The sequence below is a fragment of the Tripterygium wilfordii genome, chromosome 21, assembly GCF_013401445.1.
Source record: "Tripterygium wilfordii isolate XIE 37 chromosome 21, ASM1340144v1, whole genome shotgun sequence".
In the NCBI taxonomy this organism is placed as follows: Eukaryota; Viridiplantae; Streptophyta; class Magnoliopsida; order Celastrales; family Celastraceae; genus Tripterygium; species Tripterygium wilfordii.
The window spans coordinates 15,184,827-15,205,796 of record NC_052252.1 but is presented as its reverse complement, the minus strand read 5'-3'; the positions used below and the strand labels follow the sequence as shown (position 1 = coordinate 15,205,796).

Sequence of the window (20,970 nt, the reverse complement as noted above, 5' to 3'; positions counted from 1 at the left end):
AAAATGCCAATGAGATATCAGACTCAATTTTGCAATCAATATCTTTTATTGAAGTGGGAAACACCTATATAGCTATTACATTGGTTTACAATCAATGATCTACGTAATTACAATCTCTATCAAAGTCACTATCAAAGTCAACAATTGAGGCATCAATTAGTCAACAATTGAGGCATCAATTATGAACTTAGACAAATCAATATTGATTGCCGAATCTTCAATTAAGGAAAGTCTTCAATCAATATTGAGTTTGTCAATAAAGTCTTCAATCAATAAAGTAAATCTTGGGTAAATCTTTGACTCTATTCAACACTCCCCCTCAAGGTGGTGCATAGACATCGTATATGCCCAGCTTGACAAGTGAATCAGCAAACACTGAATTTGACACTCCCTTGGTTAACACATCAGCCAACTGATCTTCGGTCTTCATATACGGAACTTCAATTATTTTTTCTTCTAGCTTTTCATACACGAAATTCCTATCAATTTCCACATGTTTAGTCCGATCATGTTGCACTGGGTTCTCAGCAATTTTAATTGCTGACTGATTATCACAATACAATTTCATTGGTCTTTTAATTGACAAACTCAGCTCCCCCATAAGCCGTTTGAGCCATAACAACTCACAAATACCTTTCACCATTGCTCTGTATTCGGCTTCTGCACTAGACAATGAGACAACTTTTTGCTTTTTACTTCTCCAAGTAACCAGATTTCCTCCAACAAAAGTTAAATACCCAGTGGTTGATCTTCTTCGGTCTCCTTTACCTGCCCAATCTGAGTCGGTATAGCCCCATACGTCTGCATGCCCATTCTTAGAAAAAAGTAAGCCTTTTCCCGGTGCAGATTTTAAATATCTCAGAATTCTAATAACTGCATCCATATGTTGTTTACCAGGATTGTGCATAAATCTACTCACAACACTGACCGCATATGCAATATCTGGCCTCGTATGAGACAAATAGATTAAACGCCCAACTAACCTTTGATATCGTAATTTGTCTATTGAAGTTTGATTCGAAGACTCTTCCAATCCATGATTTTGTTCCATAGGAGATCCAATTGGCTGACATCCAAGCATACCAGTTTCTGTTAATAAGTCAAGCACATACTTTCGTTGGGATAAAAATATGCCTTGCTCAGAACGAACAACTTCAATGCCCAAAAAATATTTTAATCCTCCCAAATCCTTCATATCAAATTCAGTTGACAAATAGTCTCTCAGTTTACGCATTTCTTCAGAATCGTTGCCTGTCACTACCATGTCGTCAACATAAATAATGAGAGCCGTTAATTTATCACCAACTCTTTTCAAAAATAAAGTGTGATCTGCATTACTTTGCTTATAGCCGAATCTTCTCATAGCAAGTCGGAATCGACCAAACCAAGCTCGAGGAGATTGTTTCAACCCGTATAAGGCTTTCTTCAGTTTACACACGACACTTTGATCACCTGGAGCTTCATATCCTGGGGGCAGAGACATATAAACTTCTTCTTGTAGCTCACCATGTAAAAAAGCATTTTTTACATCATATTGTTGTAGAGGCCAATCAAAATTTGCAGCTAGGGATATTAGGACTCGAACCGTATTAATTTTTGCAACAGGAGCAAACGTTTCCTGATAATCAACCCCATACGTCTGGGTGAATCCTTTAGCCACAAGCCTAGCTTTATACCTATCAACCGAACCATCAGGCTTGCACTTGACGGTGTACACCCACCTACAACCAACAGCTTTTTTTCCTTTCGGCAACTCCACCAATTCCCAAGTTTGATTTTTCTCAAGTGCTGTCATCTCCTCAGTCATTGCAGTTGCCCATTTTGGATCCAACAACGCCTCTTGCACTTTAGTAGGAATATCTATGACAGTCATATTACTGACAAAGCTTCGGCATTCCTTTGACAGTCGGTGAGTGGATGCATACTGAGCAATAGGATATTTCACTTTTCGCACAACCTCTGGTGAAAATCTATCTGGTGGAACACCACGAGTACTTCTTGGTGGGAGTACGTATCTGTCAGCTTCAATCGAGACACAAGTATTATCACAAATATTGTTAGTATTAACATCAGACTCAATGCTTACCTCAGGAGGATCTGTACGAGGAGTATCGGGAGTGGGTACTAGCGAAGATGAGAGAGAGGGAGCTTCAGCAACAGTATCGGCAACACACAGTGGATCAGGAAACAACTCCATCCAATTTGGAGCTTCAACAACAGTATCACCACTCGGGCCCGGAAGCGTGGAATTGGGTGAAGAAAAAAACATTTCATGTTCAGAAAAGGTGACATCCATAGTAACATAGAACTTACTTGTAGGAGGATGAAAACAACGGTAACCCTTTTGTGAAGGATGATAACCGACAAATACACACTTGAGGGCACAAGGATCAAGTTTCGTGCGGAGATGTTTCTGTAAATGTACAAACACAACACAACCAAACACCCGGGGAGGAAGTGTGAGGTGCGATGGCAGTGTTACATAGGATGCCAATTTATCAAGTGGTGTCTGAAATTGTAGAACACGAGTGGGTACCCTATTCAAAAGATATACAGCTGTGGTAACAGCTTCTTCCCAAAAAACGTGGTGCCATGTGGGCTCCAATAAGGGCAGCACGTGTAATCTCCAAAATTTGTCTGTTTCGGCGCTCAGCAACACCATTCTGTTGTGGTGTATAAGGACAAGTGGTTTCATGCAAAATTCCATGAGTCTGAAAATAAGCTTGTAACTCCTGATTTACAAATTCACCACCATTATCAGATCGAAGAACTTGTAAATTAGCAGAGAATTGTGTTTTGATCATGGTATGAAACGTGCGGAAGCAAGCAGCCACATCACTCTTATGACGCATAAGGTAAAGCCAAGTCATACGAGTGCAATCATCAATAAATAATACAAACCATCTAAAGCCAGTAGAAGTAGTAACAGGGGCAGGTCCCCAAACATCCGAATGAACCAACGCAAAAGGCACAACTCTTTTATTAGAACTATCAGAATAAGTAGCACGATGACTCTTGGCCAAAACACATGTATCACACTGAAAATTGGAAGGTTCACATGTAGAAAATAAAGTAGGAAATAAATATTTCAAGTAACCAAAGGAGACATGACCCAAACGATGATGCCATAACCGAATCTGATCTTCTGATGCCTTAGATGACCCTTTTGCTGATAGAGATCGTCCCATACTAACATCTTCCACATAATATAATCCCTCTCTCTTAGTACCACGCCCAATTATCTCCCCGCTGCAGAGATCCTGAAGGAAACAAAAAGTAGGATATATTAATACTAAACAATTTAGTTGTGTAGTAACTTGTGGCACAGATAAAAGATTATTGGAAAGAGCAGGAATCAATAAAGTGTGCTCCAAGGATAATGAAGGAGTTAAGTTAACCCTTCCAGCGCCCGTAACCGGATATGAAACACCATTGGCATTGGTGACAGTAGAGCAATTTGGTAAACAAGCATCATGTAATAAGGACGCATCAAAGGTCATATGATTAGTCGCACCAGAGTCAAGAATCCAACCGGGATCTTTTTCAGAATTTGTTGCAAGAAGGGCTAGACCAACACTACCTGACTGTTGGAGAAGAGTAGGATCTACCACAGAGTGAGTGATATCAACTGGAGTAGTGGAAGCCATGGTATCCATTGAAGAAGGAGTCGGTGCCATTGGGACTGTAGGTGAGGTGCATAGCGCAACTTTACCACCTTTTCGAGCTTGTAATCGCTCTTTGTGAGCCTGCCACCACTCGGGATATCCATGCTTTTTGAAGCAAGTATCTACAATATGTTTGGTGCTGCCGCAATGAGTACATTTACCACCAGTAGGTACTGACAGTGACAAAGAACTTGTTGGAGTTCCATATTTTCGAACTGCCATAGCCATCTGAGGAACTTCTGAAGACATCATTGTATTCCGGCGAAGTTCTTCACGTCTCACAGTTGAGAAAGCATTATCAGGTCCAGGTAGAGGATTAGTACGAAGAATATCTCCCCGAACAGAATCATATATATCATCAAGCCCAGCCAAAAAAGAATAGACTCGATCTTCATCAATTTCAGCCATTCGAGTCTTAATCACATCTGGCTGAGTAAAGGTAATTGGACGACGATGATCAAGCTCCTGCCAAATAACCTTAAGATCGGAATAGTATGCAGCCACAGGTCGCCCTGCCTGCTTAGTTGTCATAGCTTTTCGAGACAGATCATACAAAATAGATTTATCAGCACCCTCAAAATATGTTTGAGACACAGCATCCCAAACATCATTTGCAGTGGGTAAACGAATAAAAAGATTCATTATATCGGCCTCCATAGAGCCAATAAGCCAGCCTTTTACAGTAGCATCCTCCATCATCCACTTGTTATATGTAGAGTCACTAACAGTAGGTTTCGAGGTCGTACCTTTGAGATATTCCATCTTTCCTCGTCCAGCAACGAACATAGTAACCACCTGAGACCAAAGAGTGAAATTTGAGCCATTCAGTTTGATCCCATAAGGAATAGAGGTTGGTTCTTGAGTTGGCGTCACCACAGGTGGAACTATAAGAGCACCGGATTCAGCCATGAGTTGTTTGTAATTTCTGGATGAGATTCTGGTTCAATGGTGCAATCGGCACCTGTTATGGACGAAGCAATCGGCTTCTGTCGGATGGTTGGAGCAGTCGGCCCCTAGTAGCTACGGTGATGGAGAGGTAGTATGTTAAGAGAACCTTGCTTCGATACCAACTGCATTTTGCAATCAATATCTTTTATTGAAGTGGGAAACACCTATATAGCTATTACATTGGTTTACAATCAATGATCTACGTAATTACAATCTCTATCAAAGTCACTATCAAAGTCAACAATTGAGGCATCAATTAGTCAACAATTGAGGCATCAATTATGAACTTAGACAAATCAATATTGATTGCCGAATCTTCAATTAAGGAAAGTCTTCAATCAATATTGAGTTTGTCAATAAAGTCTTCAATCAATAAAGTAAATCTTGGGTAAATCTTTGACTCTATTCAACAATCAGAACCCATATATGATAGGTGTAGCTGTGCTTGAAGGCTCTTGACTTGTAATTGGAGTCATCTCAAAACCCATATCTCTCAAACAAATTGATCTAATATCCCCAGATGGAGATATCAAAACTGGCACAAAAGAAGCACCCTACACGGAGATGCATTATTTGAACCGAAATCACAGCAAAATTTTGAGAACGGAATTATTCCACAGTGCATGAATCACTAAAAATCAATCTACTAAATTTCAAATGTCAAATATTAAGAAGAAAATAGTTGCATGTTAAGCAACAAATACTAAGAATATAAAACCAGAAACTAAAATATATAAATAAATATAATAAAATTTTCAAAAAAGAGGAAAGTAATTATCTAAGGTTTCAACTCAAGAAAATCTCGAATGATATAGATAAGAACACAAAGATACATATATCGACAGCTAGGTGTGTTGAACTACCATCAGATATAAACATTGCCTATAACTCCATTGACAGTCAAATATATCTTCTAGGAACATATTTAACTACTATATTCGTCCGAGGTCCATCTTCTCTAATAGAAAATATTTATGACCATATCACATTAGTGTGTTTGCTTGCTTTTGATATAACCCTAATGATGATTATGTAAAGAATATAGTCAAAAACGATTTGTTTGTTTTCACAATACTGAACATGGCCATGCCAAGCTATGCATATGAAAGTATCGAAATGGACTTTACTATAATGGCAGGCATCTCTACATGCCACCTGCAAGAAACCACTAATGAGAGTTTAGTACTTAAATCAGTTTCTTAGTTGAAAAAGCCAATGAGATATCAACTTTTCAGGTCATACCAGGTACAAAAGATCACATAATCTATTGCTTGCCATGCTAGGTAAAATAATATATCACAATTTTGTACAGTTCAAAAATAAGATCGATAATCGTATTCTCCTTTTATTTTTGTTTCTTGATTTTTATGATCTCGCCATCAATGTCAATTGAATAAAAGTATTGTGGGTATCTTCCTCTAAATTAAGAGAGATATACTTATTATGATACCAATATCACAGACCAATTAAATCCTATAGGCTATAGCCTCTGCAATATCTTACTGCTCATATGATATCAAATTTGTTGTGAAAACACAGATTTTATGGAGCAAAGGATTTGTACGTAATCAAAAGTAATAATAGAAACCTATTGTAGAACCCAAATAATAATTCCACCATCCTCGACAATGCCTGTCCATCCAACTGGCGTCCTTAATTAAGAGCATCCGTATCCACCACAGGCGCACCAAGTATGTTGTTTTGGGCCAGTATTTCCAATGCCTCAGCTAGATTGCTAACCTAATCTCAATCACTGTTCTCTTCATTCAGAATTAGAAATTTGATTTGCATGAAAAGCACACTCACAGAGTCTGGTTTTGTAACATTAATACTAATTTTGCTTTTGTTGATTCAAAGGACCCAACACCAGTAGAGTATGAAGCAACACATATTAATAGGTTTAAATTGCAAACAACAATGCACATGGAAAATAACACAGGGATAAATCACTTATAGAGTCAACCCAACCAAATGGAACTTCATTCATTTATTGACTTCCGATGAAAATACCTAAGGAAGCCAAGAAGCAAGAAGAAGAAACAGTCGATGCTGCATGAATGCTTCATGTAACATTTGCAGAATCCAAAGCAACAATGAGAAAGGAAATCAGGGATAAAGACTCAGAATAAAATTAAATTTACAAAATAGTTTTTAAACTGAAGAAATCGAAGGTCACAAACTGATATCTTAGGGAAGAGATCAATCTCTATCCTAGAATACCAAGATGAAATTATATCATAGGAAAGCGGGAAAGAGGGGTTATTCTGGAGGATTCAAAAGCTCCTCACACTTTGTTGTATCCTACTCAATCTGGTATCCTTTGCTATTTCCTTCTAAGTTCCCATAAGCAAATGGCATGGCTGACAAAGCCTTTTATCCACAATGACAATGATGTACGCCAACACCGATTAGAAACCTCATGTAGCTAATAAAACCATGACTGGTAAGCATCCCAAGGATAAGAAAACAAAACCATGCAACCCGTTTCAGAACATTGTGCTAGAAGTGATTGTTTAATAACTAATCCATTTGACTATAAAATAGGGGGTCATGGATTGGAATGTATCACCTGGCCTAATAAAATCAGATAGACCAAAATCAATTATCTTCATTGGAGCATTGTCCTCCAGTCATCCCTTTTGGTAAAAAGCAAATTCTGCCAAGCGCTAGACCGGTGTACATGCCTCATGCTAGACTGATTTTCCTGTTTCTCCTGGTCCTGGATGAACACATTAAACAATCTCATTCCTTTAGGGAAGTTTGTGTTGATACGATCAGCAAATGAAGAATCGTCATCTGAATAAACCTGGACAAATATAGAACCGAGTGGGAGAATCGTAAAGGTCATCTGAATTTAATTGAATTTACTTTTTTTTTGAAATTATTTTTTTTCCTCTCTGATTTTTTTTTCCCTCTCTGATTTCGTGTTGTCATGAATTGCAGAGAAGCATCCGTGAGCCTCCATTTTATATATATAGATTGATGATTGATATGTATGGCATTGACATATGATTAGGTGTTTAAGTTCCAAATCAAATAGGTTGATATTATGATTGTATCTAGGTCTCCCACGCAGTATACCCACTTGGGGCAAACATTACCAAATTAGAAGCATCAAAAATGTCTCCATTGAAGAAAAATCTCAAATCAATTAAAGAAACTTCTTGTTCTTCTTTTTTATTAGTACAAGTTAATGGAGATAGAGTACCCTATAGGAAATAATGCAATAACTGGCAAGAAACAAAAATGTCGGCTCCGTTTGGTAGAGCGGTTGTGTAGATTTTCAACGCTAACTGTTAAGATAAGCCATGAGTTGTTTGGTAGAGCTGTTAACTATTGTTAGCGGTTAAGTTGTCTAAAATATATTTTGTTTGTATTATTATTAGGTAAAACTTATAATTACTTTAATTTAATATTTAAATAGTAATTTAATATGTATAATATAAATGAAAAAATATATTTAAATACAAAATATTTAAATATATAATATAATATAAATAAATAAATTTATTATTATAAATAAATAAATAAAATTTATTATAAATATCAAATATAATTATTATAAATATCAATTACATGTGGATAAATATAAATTATTATTAATTTATAAGTATATATAATAGTACATTATATAGTTTATCAAGATTTACATTTAAATATTATTTAAATGTAAAGCACGTGGGTCCCACCATTTTAAATAATAAAACAAAATAAAAAGTAAACTTTGCAGGTGGGACACACGTTAAAAAAATTTTAAAAAAAACTTTGCAGGTGGGGACCCACCACCCTTGAAAAAGCTCCCATTTGGATCGTTACCGCCCCGTTTTGAGGGTGATAACGGCCAACTTATTCATGCTGTTTGGCACAGCGGTCTCGTAAAGCGGAACCGTTAACAGTCCCATTTTGGGACCCACCATGCCAAACAGGCACGTCATCTCGTATTCTTTTGGACAAGACAAGATTATCCAATTTTATTTTTTCTATTCAATTATTCATTCAAAGTGTTTTGACACGCATCACATGATAGATACCGTTTGACCGATTACTCGTAAGTGTCCAATGACCACAACACATGAAATTGTTAACAGTAGCCCTTTTGTTTTGATAAGTACATAGTTTGGTCGCCATAAACCAAAAAAAAAAAAAAAACGAGCTTTTTCATAATTAAAATTTAGATAAGATAGAATGACTAATACAAAACAAATTATACGCAACTAATTAATAATTAGTATTTTAAGAGGGTAGTTTTGAACAATGGCTTCCAAGGTTAGCATGGATGTCTCTCATTGCAGAACATGAAGACATTACATACGTGGTCGGCGGGCAGTTGGGGATAGGGGGTTGGAATTAGTCCAGCCGATTCCATCAAATCTCCACCATTCAATGCATGGTTGCATTGATTTGACAACATCACATCCTATGATTCAATGGTGTAGATTTGATGGAATTGACTGGATTAATTTCAGCCAATCTTTTTCCGGACAGTTGGTCGTTAGTTCTGATTTTGGAATGCTCTCCTAATGTTAATCTTAACATAACTGCAGCACCAAACACATGACATCACCCCGCTTGTCATAGTGTCGTTATTGTAGATTTTAGTTAATGTGATGGTGTCCAGTGTCCACATGATTTGTTTGAATTATTTCACTAAAAAAAATGATGAGTGAGAGTATTGTATAGAGCATCTCCAATGATAGCAAAGAATGTAGCACTTGATATGTATTGATAGTAGTGTCAAAAACATATCAATGTGTGTGCTACAACGGTAAACACATTTTCAAACACTTCATAACACCAACTATCAATTACTTTCCCTCTCTCTTTCTCTCTCTTGAGTACACATGGCGAAATTTTATTGGTTTATATGGGTCCAACAAATGAACTATTCACAACTTAAAGAACACTCTAAATTTCAAGTGTCACTAAAATTCTCATGTGTTTTCAAGAGTGTATTTCACCCATTGTAGAGCTATGGAATTCCAAGAAATCCAAGTTTTGTATATATGTTATTTAAAAAACAACAAAAGAAAAATAGGAGAACTTTCCTGCTGACGTGGAAATAAATATAATACTTTAATAATTTTAAATAATAAAAAAAACAGAGATATTAAAAGCTCGCGATCCAAGTTGGTAGAGGCATTGGTGACGTTAACCTAGTCGTAGGTAGGACCAAAACACATCTTTGCTTTTGATTTAGATTTTTTTTTTGATGCGTCTCTATCTAAAATTGACTGAACATGCATGCATATGTGTTCTGTAAAGTATTTGTCATGGACGTAAAAAGCCCGTAGGTTGTACGCCAGCCATACGTAGCTTGACCTGTGACGGCTGCAATGAATGCTTTACCGAAATTCCTTGTCAGCGTAAGTGGCGACATGGACGAGTGTTATATGTGCCGTTTGTGTTATCGAGTATTTTTTTCTTTGATAGGAATATATAGAGATGCAAAATGGGTCAGCCCGGAACGGCCCACATGAGGCCCATCTGTTATGTGGGCCAGGCCTGTCCGTACATCAACTAACACAGGCTGGCCAGCATGTTTGGGCCCGAAACTCCCAACACGCATAGTAACCATGCAGTCATGCACAGGGTTAGGTGGGCCTTGCATACGTAGATCATCTCCACTACAGTAGTAGTCCGTACTGGAGTGGGAACCCCGGCCCAGCCCGTGTAACCGGTAAAGGCCGGGCCTAACACGGCCGTTGAGTAAAGTCATGGGCCCCCGGCCGAATGGCGTCTTTATGAATATAGGGACAGGGTTGGTCAGGAATATTTTGAGGAAAGTGTAGATGGTGTGCTTTTGGACGGTGTGTATAGCTGTACAAATTTAGACTTCTGTGTGACTTGAATCTTCGATGCCACCTAACTAATATATTCTTTTCTTTTCTTTTGAAGTGGTCGTCAAGACTTAAGACGTTTACTTTATGATACAATCAAAGTAGGGGAAATAATGGAGGATTGAGGACTCTGTGTCTATCCACAAAAGAAGCTAAAAAACATGTTTACGATAGATATGTACTCTAGATTTCAACAAGGCTAATACTCTTCCTTTTCACAAGTGTTAAATTTTCAATAAATAGACGTAAACGCAAAGAAGACCAACCAAAATCACTTTTTCAAAATGAGTAGAACAGTTATAAGGGCTTCTACACGTATGACGGTGTCTGATCACTAGTTGGTTATCATTCATGTATTTTTATCCGGGGCATGGTTCGAACTTTGTGGATGGCATTTGTGTACAATGATGCAATTGTATATGTATGAGTGAGTGTGTGATGTGCCAGATAAAAAAAAAAAAAAAAAAGAAGAGGTATAAGTGCTTCTGAATCAAACGACGTATCTCACAATGGCAAGCGTGTTCAAATACATACATGGATACATACAAAGGTGCGTTTGGTATAGGGGTAAAAATTTAGAGGTATAACTTGTTACCCATGTAAATGTTACAAGGGTAATAACAATTATGGAGAATAAGTGTTACCCTTGTTTGGTAAAGAAGGGTAAAATTTACCCAAGTATTCATTACTCTTGTTTGTTACGACTATACATTACTGGTGTAATACCATTACTCTTGTTTGTTATTATTGTAATGAACCAAACTAGAAAAAAATGAGATTATGTTTTTTATTGTTACGACTATCATGTACCAAAATTTTAAAAATATAGATACATATGCATATATATACACACACCCCCAGACATATATATATATATATATATATATATATATATAACAACAATCGTTAACAATTTCAACAAAATAATTTGATAACAGTCAAATCCATGACAAAGACGTAACACAAGAGTAGGGGTCACCATTTGACCCGCGGGCCTAGGTCCGAGCCCGGCCCTGCCCGACACCTTGGGCAGGCATGGGCTCCATTTTTTGGGTTAGCCCAACCCGAAGCCTGACACCTCGGGTCAATTTTGGCCCAACCCGAGCCCAACCCAACCCAACCCAAACCCGATATTATTTATTTTTATATATATATAATATGCATATATTTATATTTATATGTATATATGTATGTGTATTATATATATATGTGTGTGTGTGTGTGTATATAATACATAGACAGCGCATATGTATATATATATGTGTCTGTGTCTGTGTATATGTATGTGTATTATATATATATGTGTGTGTGTGTGTGTGTGTATATGTATATATGTATATATATATGTGTGTGTGTGTGTGTAATACATAGACAGCGCGTATGTATATATATATGTGTCTGTGTATATGTATATATGTGTATATGTATGTGTATTATATATATATATAATACATACATGGACAGTGCATATGTATATATATATGTGTCTGTGTATATGTATATATGTATGTGTATTATATATGTATATATATATATATATATGTATATATGTAGACAGACAGTGCATATGCATATATATGTGTGTATGTGTATATGTGTGTATATATATATACAGGAATTCTCCTATGTGGACCAAAAAGTGTGGACAAGTTTGTGGACCAAAATCCAATAGTTGTAATCAATCACAACATAAGTGGGGACCACACATTTATTATGGGACCCACCACATCTATGGTTGAAAAACAAGTCCACAAACTTGGTCCACACTTTTGGTCCACATAGAAGAATTTCTGTATATATATATGTATATATATACATAGACAGTGCATATCTATATATATGTGTGTGTATGTATATGTGTATATATATATATATATGTGTGTATATATACACAGACAGTGCATATGTGTGTGTGTGTATATATATATATATGTATATATAATTTATGGGATTTTAGAATTTTTTATTTAAATGAGTAATAAGTTGGAGTAAAACTTCTCATTACTTTTTATTACCCAGGTCCCCCCACTAATAAACTTTATGTGTAAAAAATAAGCTCAATTACTAAAATTTATTACAGGAGTAAAAGTTATACTAACATAACAAACACAAGTAAACTTAAAATTTAATTACCCTTGTAACTATTACACCCCATTACCCTCGTACCAAACGCACCACAAGTGTTTGTATTTTGTAAAGGCAAGTTTTGACGAGGTGTACGGACAGGAAAACCAAAAAAAATAGCTCATATCGCAAGCATGACGTCAGAACCACGGAACCCACTGTGTTGTCGCGCGATAACTCGTGCTGGGCGCGCGAGGCCTTAGGCATCGTTTTTTTATTTTTTATTATGTTATTTGTTTTCAATCTGTAGAGTGTAGAGTGTGGACACTATAAATAAGAGAGTCTCCCTTTCAAAATGTGTACATTTGATTCGAAAAAGCAAGAGAAAGGAGAAATTCAATTTATCGACCATGTCACCGCCGGCGCAGACGGAGATTGCTAACAAAATCCTAGCAAAGCGAGCCTCGAACAACCGGAACCGTAAGGTAATTGTATGCACTTTGTGTTTAATTTCGCAACTGAGTGCTCTGTTTTTGGAGCAAGATGTGACTGATTGGTTTGCTGCTTAGTGGGCAAAACAGAGCAAAAGAAGTGGGAGTCTGAAGTGGCGGGGACTGGAGATGGCCATAAAGAGGGCTCGCAGTCGCAGAGCATCCTCCAAGAGTCTTAGTTTTGAAGTAATTCTCTCCCGTTTTAGAAATTCAGCTTCTACCGTTCGACTTTCACAAATTGATTTGGGTTTTTTTCTTTTTCTTTTTTGCAAAACAGGAATTAACTGCGGATCTCAACCGGTTGAAGGCGGAAATGGCAGAAAGGAAGCCTCAACGAGGCTCATCGGAGAGAGATATTATGAGGGTAATTAATTAGTCTGTGATTTTACATAGATGGCCAATTAACACTCACAATCTCATCGATTGATGATTTAATTTGATTTCAAAAAACAGAAAAGATTAGCGGATCTGCAACTCCTGGAACGGGGCGTCGCAGCCCAGAGAGGACGAATTCATTCAGTGGCAGAGTATCAAAACAAGGTGTCGAAGGCATTGGATGAAGTGGCGACGAGGCTCCTCAACGAGGGGCTTAATCCTCTTCCGGCCACCGTACTCCCTGGGTTAGTTTCCTTGTGTGTTTCCCATTTATGATTTATGTGTATGTTGGTGGCCGGATTTTTAATTCATGTTGCTTTTCTTATGTCTGTCTTGTTATCAGTCATCGGATTCAAGATGAGATCGAGAAGGAGCCAGTTTTTTCCGGCCAGTTCAAGATACAGAGGCTGAGAGGGGTTCTAAGTTTTCTTATACAAAGCTTTTTGTATAATTCCAGCAAATTCAGTTTCGGATTTTTGGGTAAATTCCAACAGAGTTGAGATTGGATAAACAACAAGATTCGGCACACACCTACGATTTCAATAATGCAAATAGGGGTTTTGATGTTTTTTCATTATATAATTTTATTTTTTATTAGTATCTTTTTCTATTATGGTTCATATATGTTCATTGACATCATTGTAAGTTTCTAACTAGACACAACGTAGTATTGTACTACTATATCTATATATATGGCATTCAAGTCTGATCAGGTGTTTTAAGTTCCAAATCAAATGGGTTGATATTATGATTGAACACTCATGACTCAAAAATCTAGCTAGGCCTCCCACTTAGTGTACCCACTTGGGGCAAACAGAACCAAATTAGAAGCATCAAAATCTGGTCTCCATTGGGAAAAATAAATTCTTTGATTACTACAAGTTAATGGATACAGAGTCCCCTATTGGAATTGGAAATAATACGGTAACCGGTAAGAAACAAAAAATTCCTCTCATATTAAAAAAAGTCCGTCAAAAAAGTCCAAAAGAAACGTGAGGACAAGACCATCCAATTTTAATTTATCCATTTATATAGAATGATGTGACATGATAGATAACAGTTTGATGGATTACTTACAAAGAGTTGAATGACCACATAATTACAACACATGAAATTAATTGACAACAAACCTTTTGTTTTGATAAAGTACATAATTAATTTGGTGACGCAGCCATGAAACCAATGAAAAATACCTTTCCATGATTAGACAAGAGAGAATGACAAAATACACAAACAAATTATAGATAACTAATTAATAACTAGTATTTTCAGAGGGTAGTTTGGAACAATTGATTCCAAGGTCTACCGTTTTACGTGGATGTGTCTAATAGCAGAACATTAAGACATTATTACAAATAGTAATAATGATGACATTGCGTGTTTGAATTATTTCATTTTTTAAATTGCATAAATGAGAGTATATATTATACAAGTTTTAGATTAATATTTTTAAATAAGAAAACAGAGAGATTATCATCTCGCGACACATGGTCGGCGGGCGTGGGAGCCACCAAAACATATCACGACAAGAATCTAAATTAACAATTAAATGCATATCCATAAAGTGATAAAAATGTCTTTAAATAAATATTAAATGCATTTTTTTATTAAAAAAAAGAATATACATAAAATTACCCACTTTAACAATCCTTTTGTTTTCTTTGTTTGGTGATAAACAAAGGTTCAAATGCAAAGTTAAAAATATCTCAATCAACCTTTGAATTCATGAGGGCCATACCATTCATCCCATGGTGGAGTGAATAGCTGTCCGTGATTCATCTCCACCTGCCAACCATGGAATTTTTTGTCTAGCCACGATGTTATGCGATATTTTTATCTATAAAAACTGCCAGTGCGGCCGGTTCCCGGTTTTACCGGTACAACCGGGCTGGTTATGTACGGTTTTTAAAAATGTAGCTCAAAGCCTGTACATTTAATACTTGAATTAGTTGCTTGTCTCATACTAATTCAAAGCATTTATACCATGACTAGTGCTCCAAGTGAAACACTGAAACTTATCTATATAAGTTGTCCTATGGATGATTTGATTACTACACTAGTCTAGTAGTCTTACACAATACTACTAAATCTATCTATACATATAGCATTCTTAGGCTTTTAAGTTCCAAATCAAATATGTTGATATTAATATGCTTGAACGCCCATGACCCAAATCTATCTGTCTAGGCCTCCCACAATGTACCGACTTCGGGGCAAACATTACCAAATTAAAAGCATCAAAATCTGAGGGTCCATTGAAAAGCTCTCAATCAATAAAAGAAACTTACTACTTCTTTTTTTTCTATTTTATTACGACAACTTAATGGAGACAGAATACTCTGTTGGAAATAATGCTGTAATCTGGCAAGAAACACAAAAGTGCTCTCATGCTACCGAAATAATGAATTCAAAATGATGTGACATGCCATGACAATGATAGATAAAAGTTTGATGGATTAGTTTCCATGAGCAATCATTACACACACATTATTAAATTAATAACACCTAGCCTTACTTTGTTTTGATGAGTGCATGATTAATTTTGGTGACAAACCATATAACTAATTAATAACAGTTTGATTTCTTTAATAGCAGAACATGAATACATTTATAAATAGTAATGGTGAGATTGCGTGTTTGAAATAGTTCATTTTTTTAAAAGAAAATGCATGAATGAGAGTATTATATTTTACGTAGCTGGCAGCACCAAACCCATATCACCCACAAGAATCCAAATTAAAATTTTTAATGCATATGCATAAAGTGATAAAAAGGAAGAAGAGAATATACTTTTATATATATATATATATATATATATATATATATATCACTTTATTAAAAATTGATCACTTTTATATAAAATCGATCATAGAGAGATGAATTCTCTTATGCCCACCTAATTTATTCACTTAAAATATGTACCAAATTTTAAGTGTGTGGATAAGTGAAATGACAAGTGGTACTCACTGTTTTTGGTCTCATATATTTCAAATAAATAGTATAAATATAAACCATTATTCTACACCCGTACTTTAAACCTTATGTGAGAATTAATATATGTATGTATGTATGTATGTATGTGTATATGGTTAAAGTTGGTCTTTTCGATTTAATTTAAGTATATTCTCTTCTTTTTTTAAAAGTGCATCTGTTATTTATATAAAGACAAGTCTTTTTTATCACTTTACGTGGATGTCTCAAATAGCAGAACATGAAGACATTACAAAATATTAATGGTGACATTGCGTGTTTGAATTATTTCATTTTTTTTTTAAAAAAAAGCATAAATGAGAGTATTTATACAAGTCAACGTTAACGTAGTTGCAAGCATAACACCTAAGTCACTAGTTGAAGTAATAAAGATGGTGTATTACTCTAGTACTCAAAGCTGGAATCCCCCTCCTCTGGTTTAAAAATAAAATAAAATTGGAAGCACCAAACACATCACCACAAGAATCCAAATTAAAATTTTAACGCATATACATAAAATGAAAAAAAAAATGATTTGTCTTTAAATAAATAATAGATGCACTTTTTTAACAGAAGAAGATAATATACATAAATTAATTTGAAAATACTAACTTTAATATGTATATAAATAAAGGACAGCAAAGTGATGCAGATGCAGATCCAGTAGATGCAGGTCAACAACAACAATCCTGGTTAAGTGATTACACTCAAAAGCCCAAATTGCATCCATGGCTCTTCAGAGGCCCAACTCAAAGATACCAGCCCACATGATGATTATACTCAATGACAACAACACATAATTACCACAACACATGAAAATGAAATTGTTAACAGTAGCCTTTTTGTTTTGATAAGTACATAGTTTGGTCGCCATAAGCCAATAAAAAAAAACCCAGCCTTTTCTTAATTAAAATTTAGACAAGATAGAATGACTAATACAAAAACAAATTATACGCAACTAATTAATAACTAGTATCTTAAGAGGGTAATTTGGAACAATGGATTCCAAGGTTAGCATGGATGTCTCTAATAATAGCAGAACATGAAGACATTACATACAATGGTCGGCGGACGTGGATGGTTGGTCGTTAGTTCTGACTGCGGAATGCTCTCCTGATGTTAACCTTAACGTAACTGGCAGCACCAAACACATGACAATATGACATCACCACGCTTGTCATAGTGTCGTTATAGTAGATTAGTATGTAGTGTCCAGTGTACACATGACTTGTTTGAATTATTTCACTAAAAAAAATGGCTCAAGTGAAATAAATATCGTATATATATTTTAAAAACAACACAACGAGAACTTTCTTGCTGACGTAGAAATATATAATAAGACTTTGATAATTAGAAATAAATAATATGACTTTGATAATTTAAAACAGAGAGAGTAAAAGCGCACGATCTAAGAGCAACAACAATGATATGATTTTATTGGGATCAATAAAATGAATTGAGAAATGTGTTTTGTTGATGTGGTTGAGTATTTTAGTAATGTGACTGAGCCAATAAAATGTATTGATACAATGGTATAAATTTGATGGCTTACCTTTTGATGTAATAGAGGTGGGTTCAATATTATTTTTTGTGTAGTTGTGAGTGTGATTTAAATGAGACCCATATGTTGGAGCCAACATAGAGGCTAACCCCCTCCCATGTTGTCCACAACAAATTAGAAACAATAAATTACCACCATTAGAGTTATTTTTGTCATGGACGTACTCAATAAGTGTCGTTAGTGTAATCCAGTATTTTGTCTTAATTATTAATTATATGATAGGCATAGAGATATAAAATGGGTCAGCCTGGAACAGCTTACATGAGGCCCATCTGTTATGTGGGCCAGGCCCGCCTGTAAATCAATTAACACGCCCCGGGCCGGCCTGTGTGGGCCCCAAACGCCCAACACGTGTAGTAACCATGCACCGGGCTAGGTGGGCCTTGCGTATGTACATCATCTCCACTACAGTAGTAGTCGTACTGGAGTGGGAAGTCCGGCCCAGTCCGTAAGGGCGGCCTAACATGGGCCGTTGACTAAAGTCATGGACCCTGACCGAATTACATCTTTAGGGATATAGGGTTTGTCAGGAGCAAAAGAGTGTAAATGGTGTGCTTTTGGACTGTACAAATTTAGAATTCATGTGACTTCTTAAGTTATTATTATTATCCTTGCTTCTCCTTTTGTGGAAAAATAGAAAGAAGCTAAATATAACGTGATTGGGAATCTTCTATGCCATCTAAGTAATATATTATTTTTGTTTTTCTTTTCAAGTGGTCGTCAAGACTTGAGACGTTTACTTTATGATACAATCAAAGTAGAAAAAAATAATGAAGGACTGAGGACTGAGTTTCCGTCCACAAAAGAAGCTAAAAAACATGTTCGTAGTGGATATGTATTCTAGATTTCAACAAAGGCAAATACCCTTCCTTTTCACTACTGTTAAATTTTCAATAGATAGACGTAAACGCAAAGAAGACCAAGCCTAATTATTTTTTCAAAATGAATAGAGCAGGTATAAGTGCTTCTACACGCGCGGTGTCAATCTAGTTGGTTATCATTAGTGTATTTCTATAATGTGATTGGGAATCTTCTATGCCATCTAACTAACATAATCTCTTTTTTTTTTCTTTTTAAGTAGTCTTCAAGACTTAAGACGTATGATACAATCAAAGTAGGGAAAATAATGGAGGATTGAGGACTCTGTGTCGGTCCACAAAAGAAGCTAAAAAACATGTTTACGGTAGATATGTATTCTAGACTTCAGCAAGGTTAATACCCTTCCTTTTGACTACTGTTAAATTTCCCCATAAATAGACGTAAATGCAGAGAAGACCAAGCTTAATTACTTTTTCAAAACGAGTAGAGCAGTATAAGTGCTTCTATAGCCGGTGCCAGCCTAATTGGTTATCATTGTGTATTTCTATCGGGGGTCAAGCTTAAAATCTTGTGGGTGGTATTTGTGTGCAATTATGTGCGATGGGCAAAAAAAAAAAAAAAAAAGAGTATTAAGTGCTTCTGAATCAAACGGGGTATCTCACAATGGCAAGCATATTTAAATACAGAAATGGATTCATACAAGGGTTTGTATTTTCTAAACCTTCTTGGGCAAGTTTCGATGACGTGTAGGGACAGAAGACGATCCAAAAAATTGAGGTCATATGGGTAACAGCGTAAGCATGATGTAAGGACAGCGGACCCACCGTGCGATCGCGCGAAACCTCGTGTGGGGCGCGCGAGCCCCAGGTTACTTTTTTATTATTAATTATTTTATTTGTCTCTATAAGAGAGACTCACTTTCAAGATGGGTACACTCGAAGAAGCAAGAGAAAGGAGAAGATCAATTTATCGACGATGTCACCGCAGGCGCAGAAGGAGACTGCTAACAAAACCTTAGGAAAGCGAGCTTCGAAGAACCAGGACCGCAGTCGCAGGGCCTCTTCCGAGAGTCTTAGTCTCGAAGTACATACTCAGATGTTCAAATTCAACTTCTATTGTCGTTCAACTTCAATTTCACCAATTGATTTGCTGATTTTCTTTCCTTTTTTTTTTGTAAAACAGGAAATCAATGCGGATCTGAACCGACTGGAGGCGGAAATGGCAGAAAGGAAACCTCAACGAGCCTCATGGAAGAAGAAGATTCTAAAGGTAGTTGATGAGTCTATGCTTTATATAGAAGACAAATTAACACTCGCAATCTCATCGATTGATGATTTGATTTGATTTGACTTGATTTCAAAAACAGAAAAGATGGGCGGATCTTAAACGCCTGGAAAGGGGCTGGGAAGAGGTGAAAGGACGAATTCGTTCTACGGCAGAGCAGAAGTTGAAGGAAGAACAAGAAGACATTGCTCGGAAGAGAGCAATGAATGAGGAGGAGATAGAGGAGATGAGGGTCCTCAACGAGATGCTCAATCCTCTGGCCGCTGCACTCCTTGGGTTAGTTTCCTTGTGTGTTTCCCATATTTGTGTTGGTGGATTTTTAATTTTATGTTGCTTTATTTGGTCTCTCTTGTCATCAGTCATCCGATTCAAGATCTGATCGAGGAGGAGCCTGTCTTTTTTGCGGCCGGTTGATTGGTTGAAGATTGAGAGCCAAAGAGGGGGTTTACTTGACGCTATATATTATTATAAAAATAAGTGGTGGTTGCAATAATACCCAATCAATGAAAGATTAAATTGAGATTTAGATTGGCCCCCATCTTTACAACCTTAGTTTGCTTGATTATAGTTTTGTAATTTTATGTTTGTCTTGGGTAAAATATGAGATTGGATAAACAAGACCTACCATTTCAACACTAGAAAGAGCTCTTGATGTATGATTGTTTTTCAATATATAATTTCCTTTTATTATCCTTTCTCTATTGTGGTTCTTCTAGATTCATTGTTGGATGTTGAGTTCATTCATTCATTCACTCTCAAAGTTTAGGACATGATTTGTCAAATTGGGTAAAGCCGGAAACACCGCAACAATAAGAAGCAAACGTTTTGGTCTAATGCATCGTGGAAGAGCCGTCACTAGCTATTACAAAAACCCTTCTTTTTTTTGCGAAAGAAGATAAAGATAAAGTGTGAAAAGGACAAACCAATTGGTTGGGTCCTAAGTTGGCAAAACTAGA

The 20,970-nt window shown here is 36.2% G+C and overlaps 2 protein-coding genes across 3 annotated transcripts; both read left to right on the top strand.

Annotated features, from left to right (window-relative positions):
- The first annotated feature begins 12,838 nt into the window (after positions 1-12,838).
- Positions 12,839-14,092, top strand: LOC119989517. 2 transcript variants are annotated; one of them, XM_038835099.1, is made up of 5 exons: positions 12,839-12,999; positions 13,084-13,191; positions 13,283-13,369; positions 13,459-13,625; positions 13,724-14,092. In XM_038835099.1, the coding sequence occupies exons 1-5, from the start codon at positions 12,925-12,927 to the stop codon at positions 13,878-13,880; spliced, it is 594 nt and encodes a 197-aa protein (XP_038691027.1). In that variant the 5' UTR covers positions 12,839-12,924; the 3' UTR covers positions 13,881-14,092. The 2 variants fall into 2 exon arrangements, with proteins under 2 accessions (XP_038691027.1, XP_038691028.1); XM_038835100.1 differs by having other exon boundaries at positions 12,850-12,999; positions 13,096-13,191.
- A 5,557-nt stretch (positions 14,093-19,649) lies between these two features.
- LOC119989523 lies at positions 19,650-20,706 on the top strand. Its single transcript, XM_038835111.1, has 4 exons — positions 19,650-19,813; positions 19,913-19,999; positions 20,097-20,290; positions 20,374-20,706. Exons 1-4 carry the CDS (start codon positions 19,706-19,708, stop codon positions 20,426-20,428), a joined length of 444 nt encoding a protein of 147 aa, XP_038691039.1. The 5' UTR covers positions 19,650-19,705; the 3' UTR covers positions 20,429-20,706.
- The last annotated feature ends 264 nt before the right edge of the window (positions 20,707-20,970 follow it).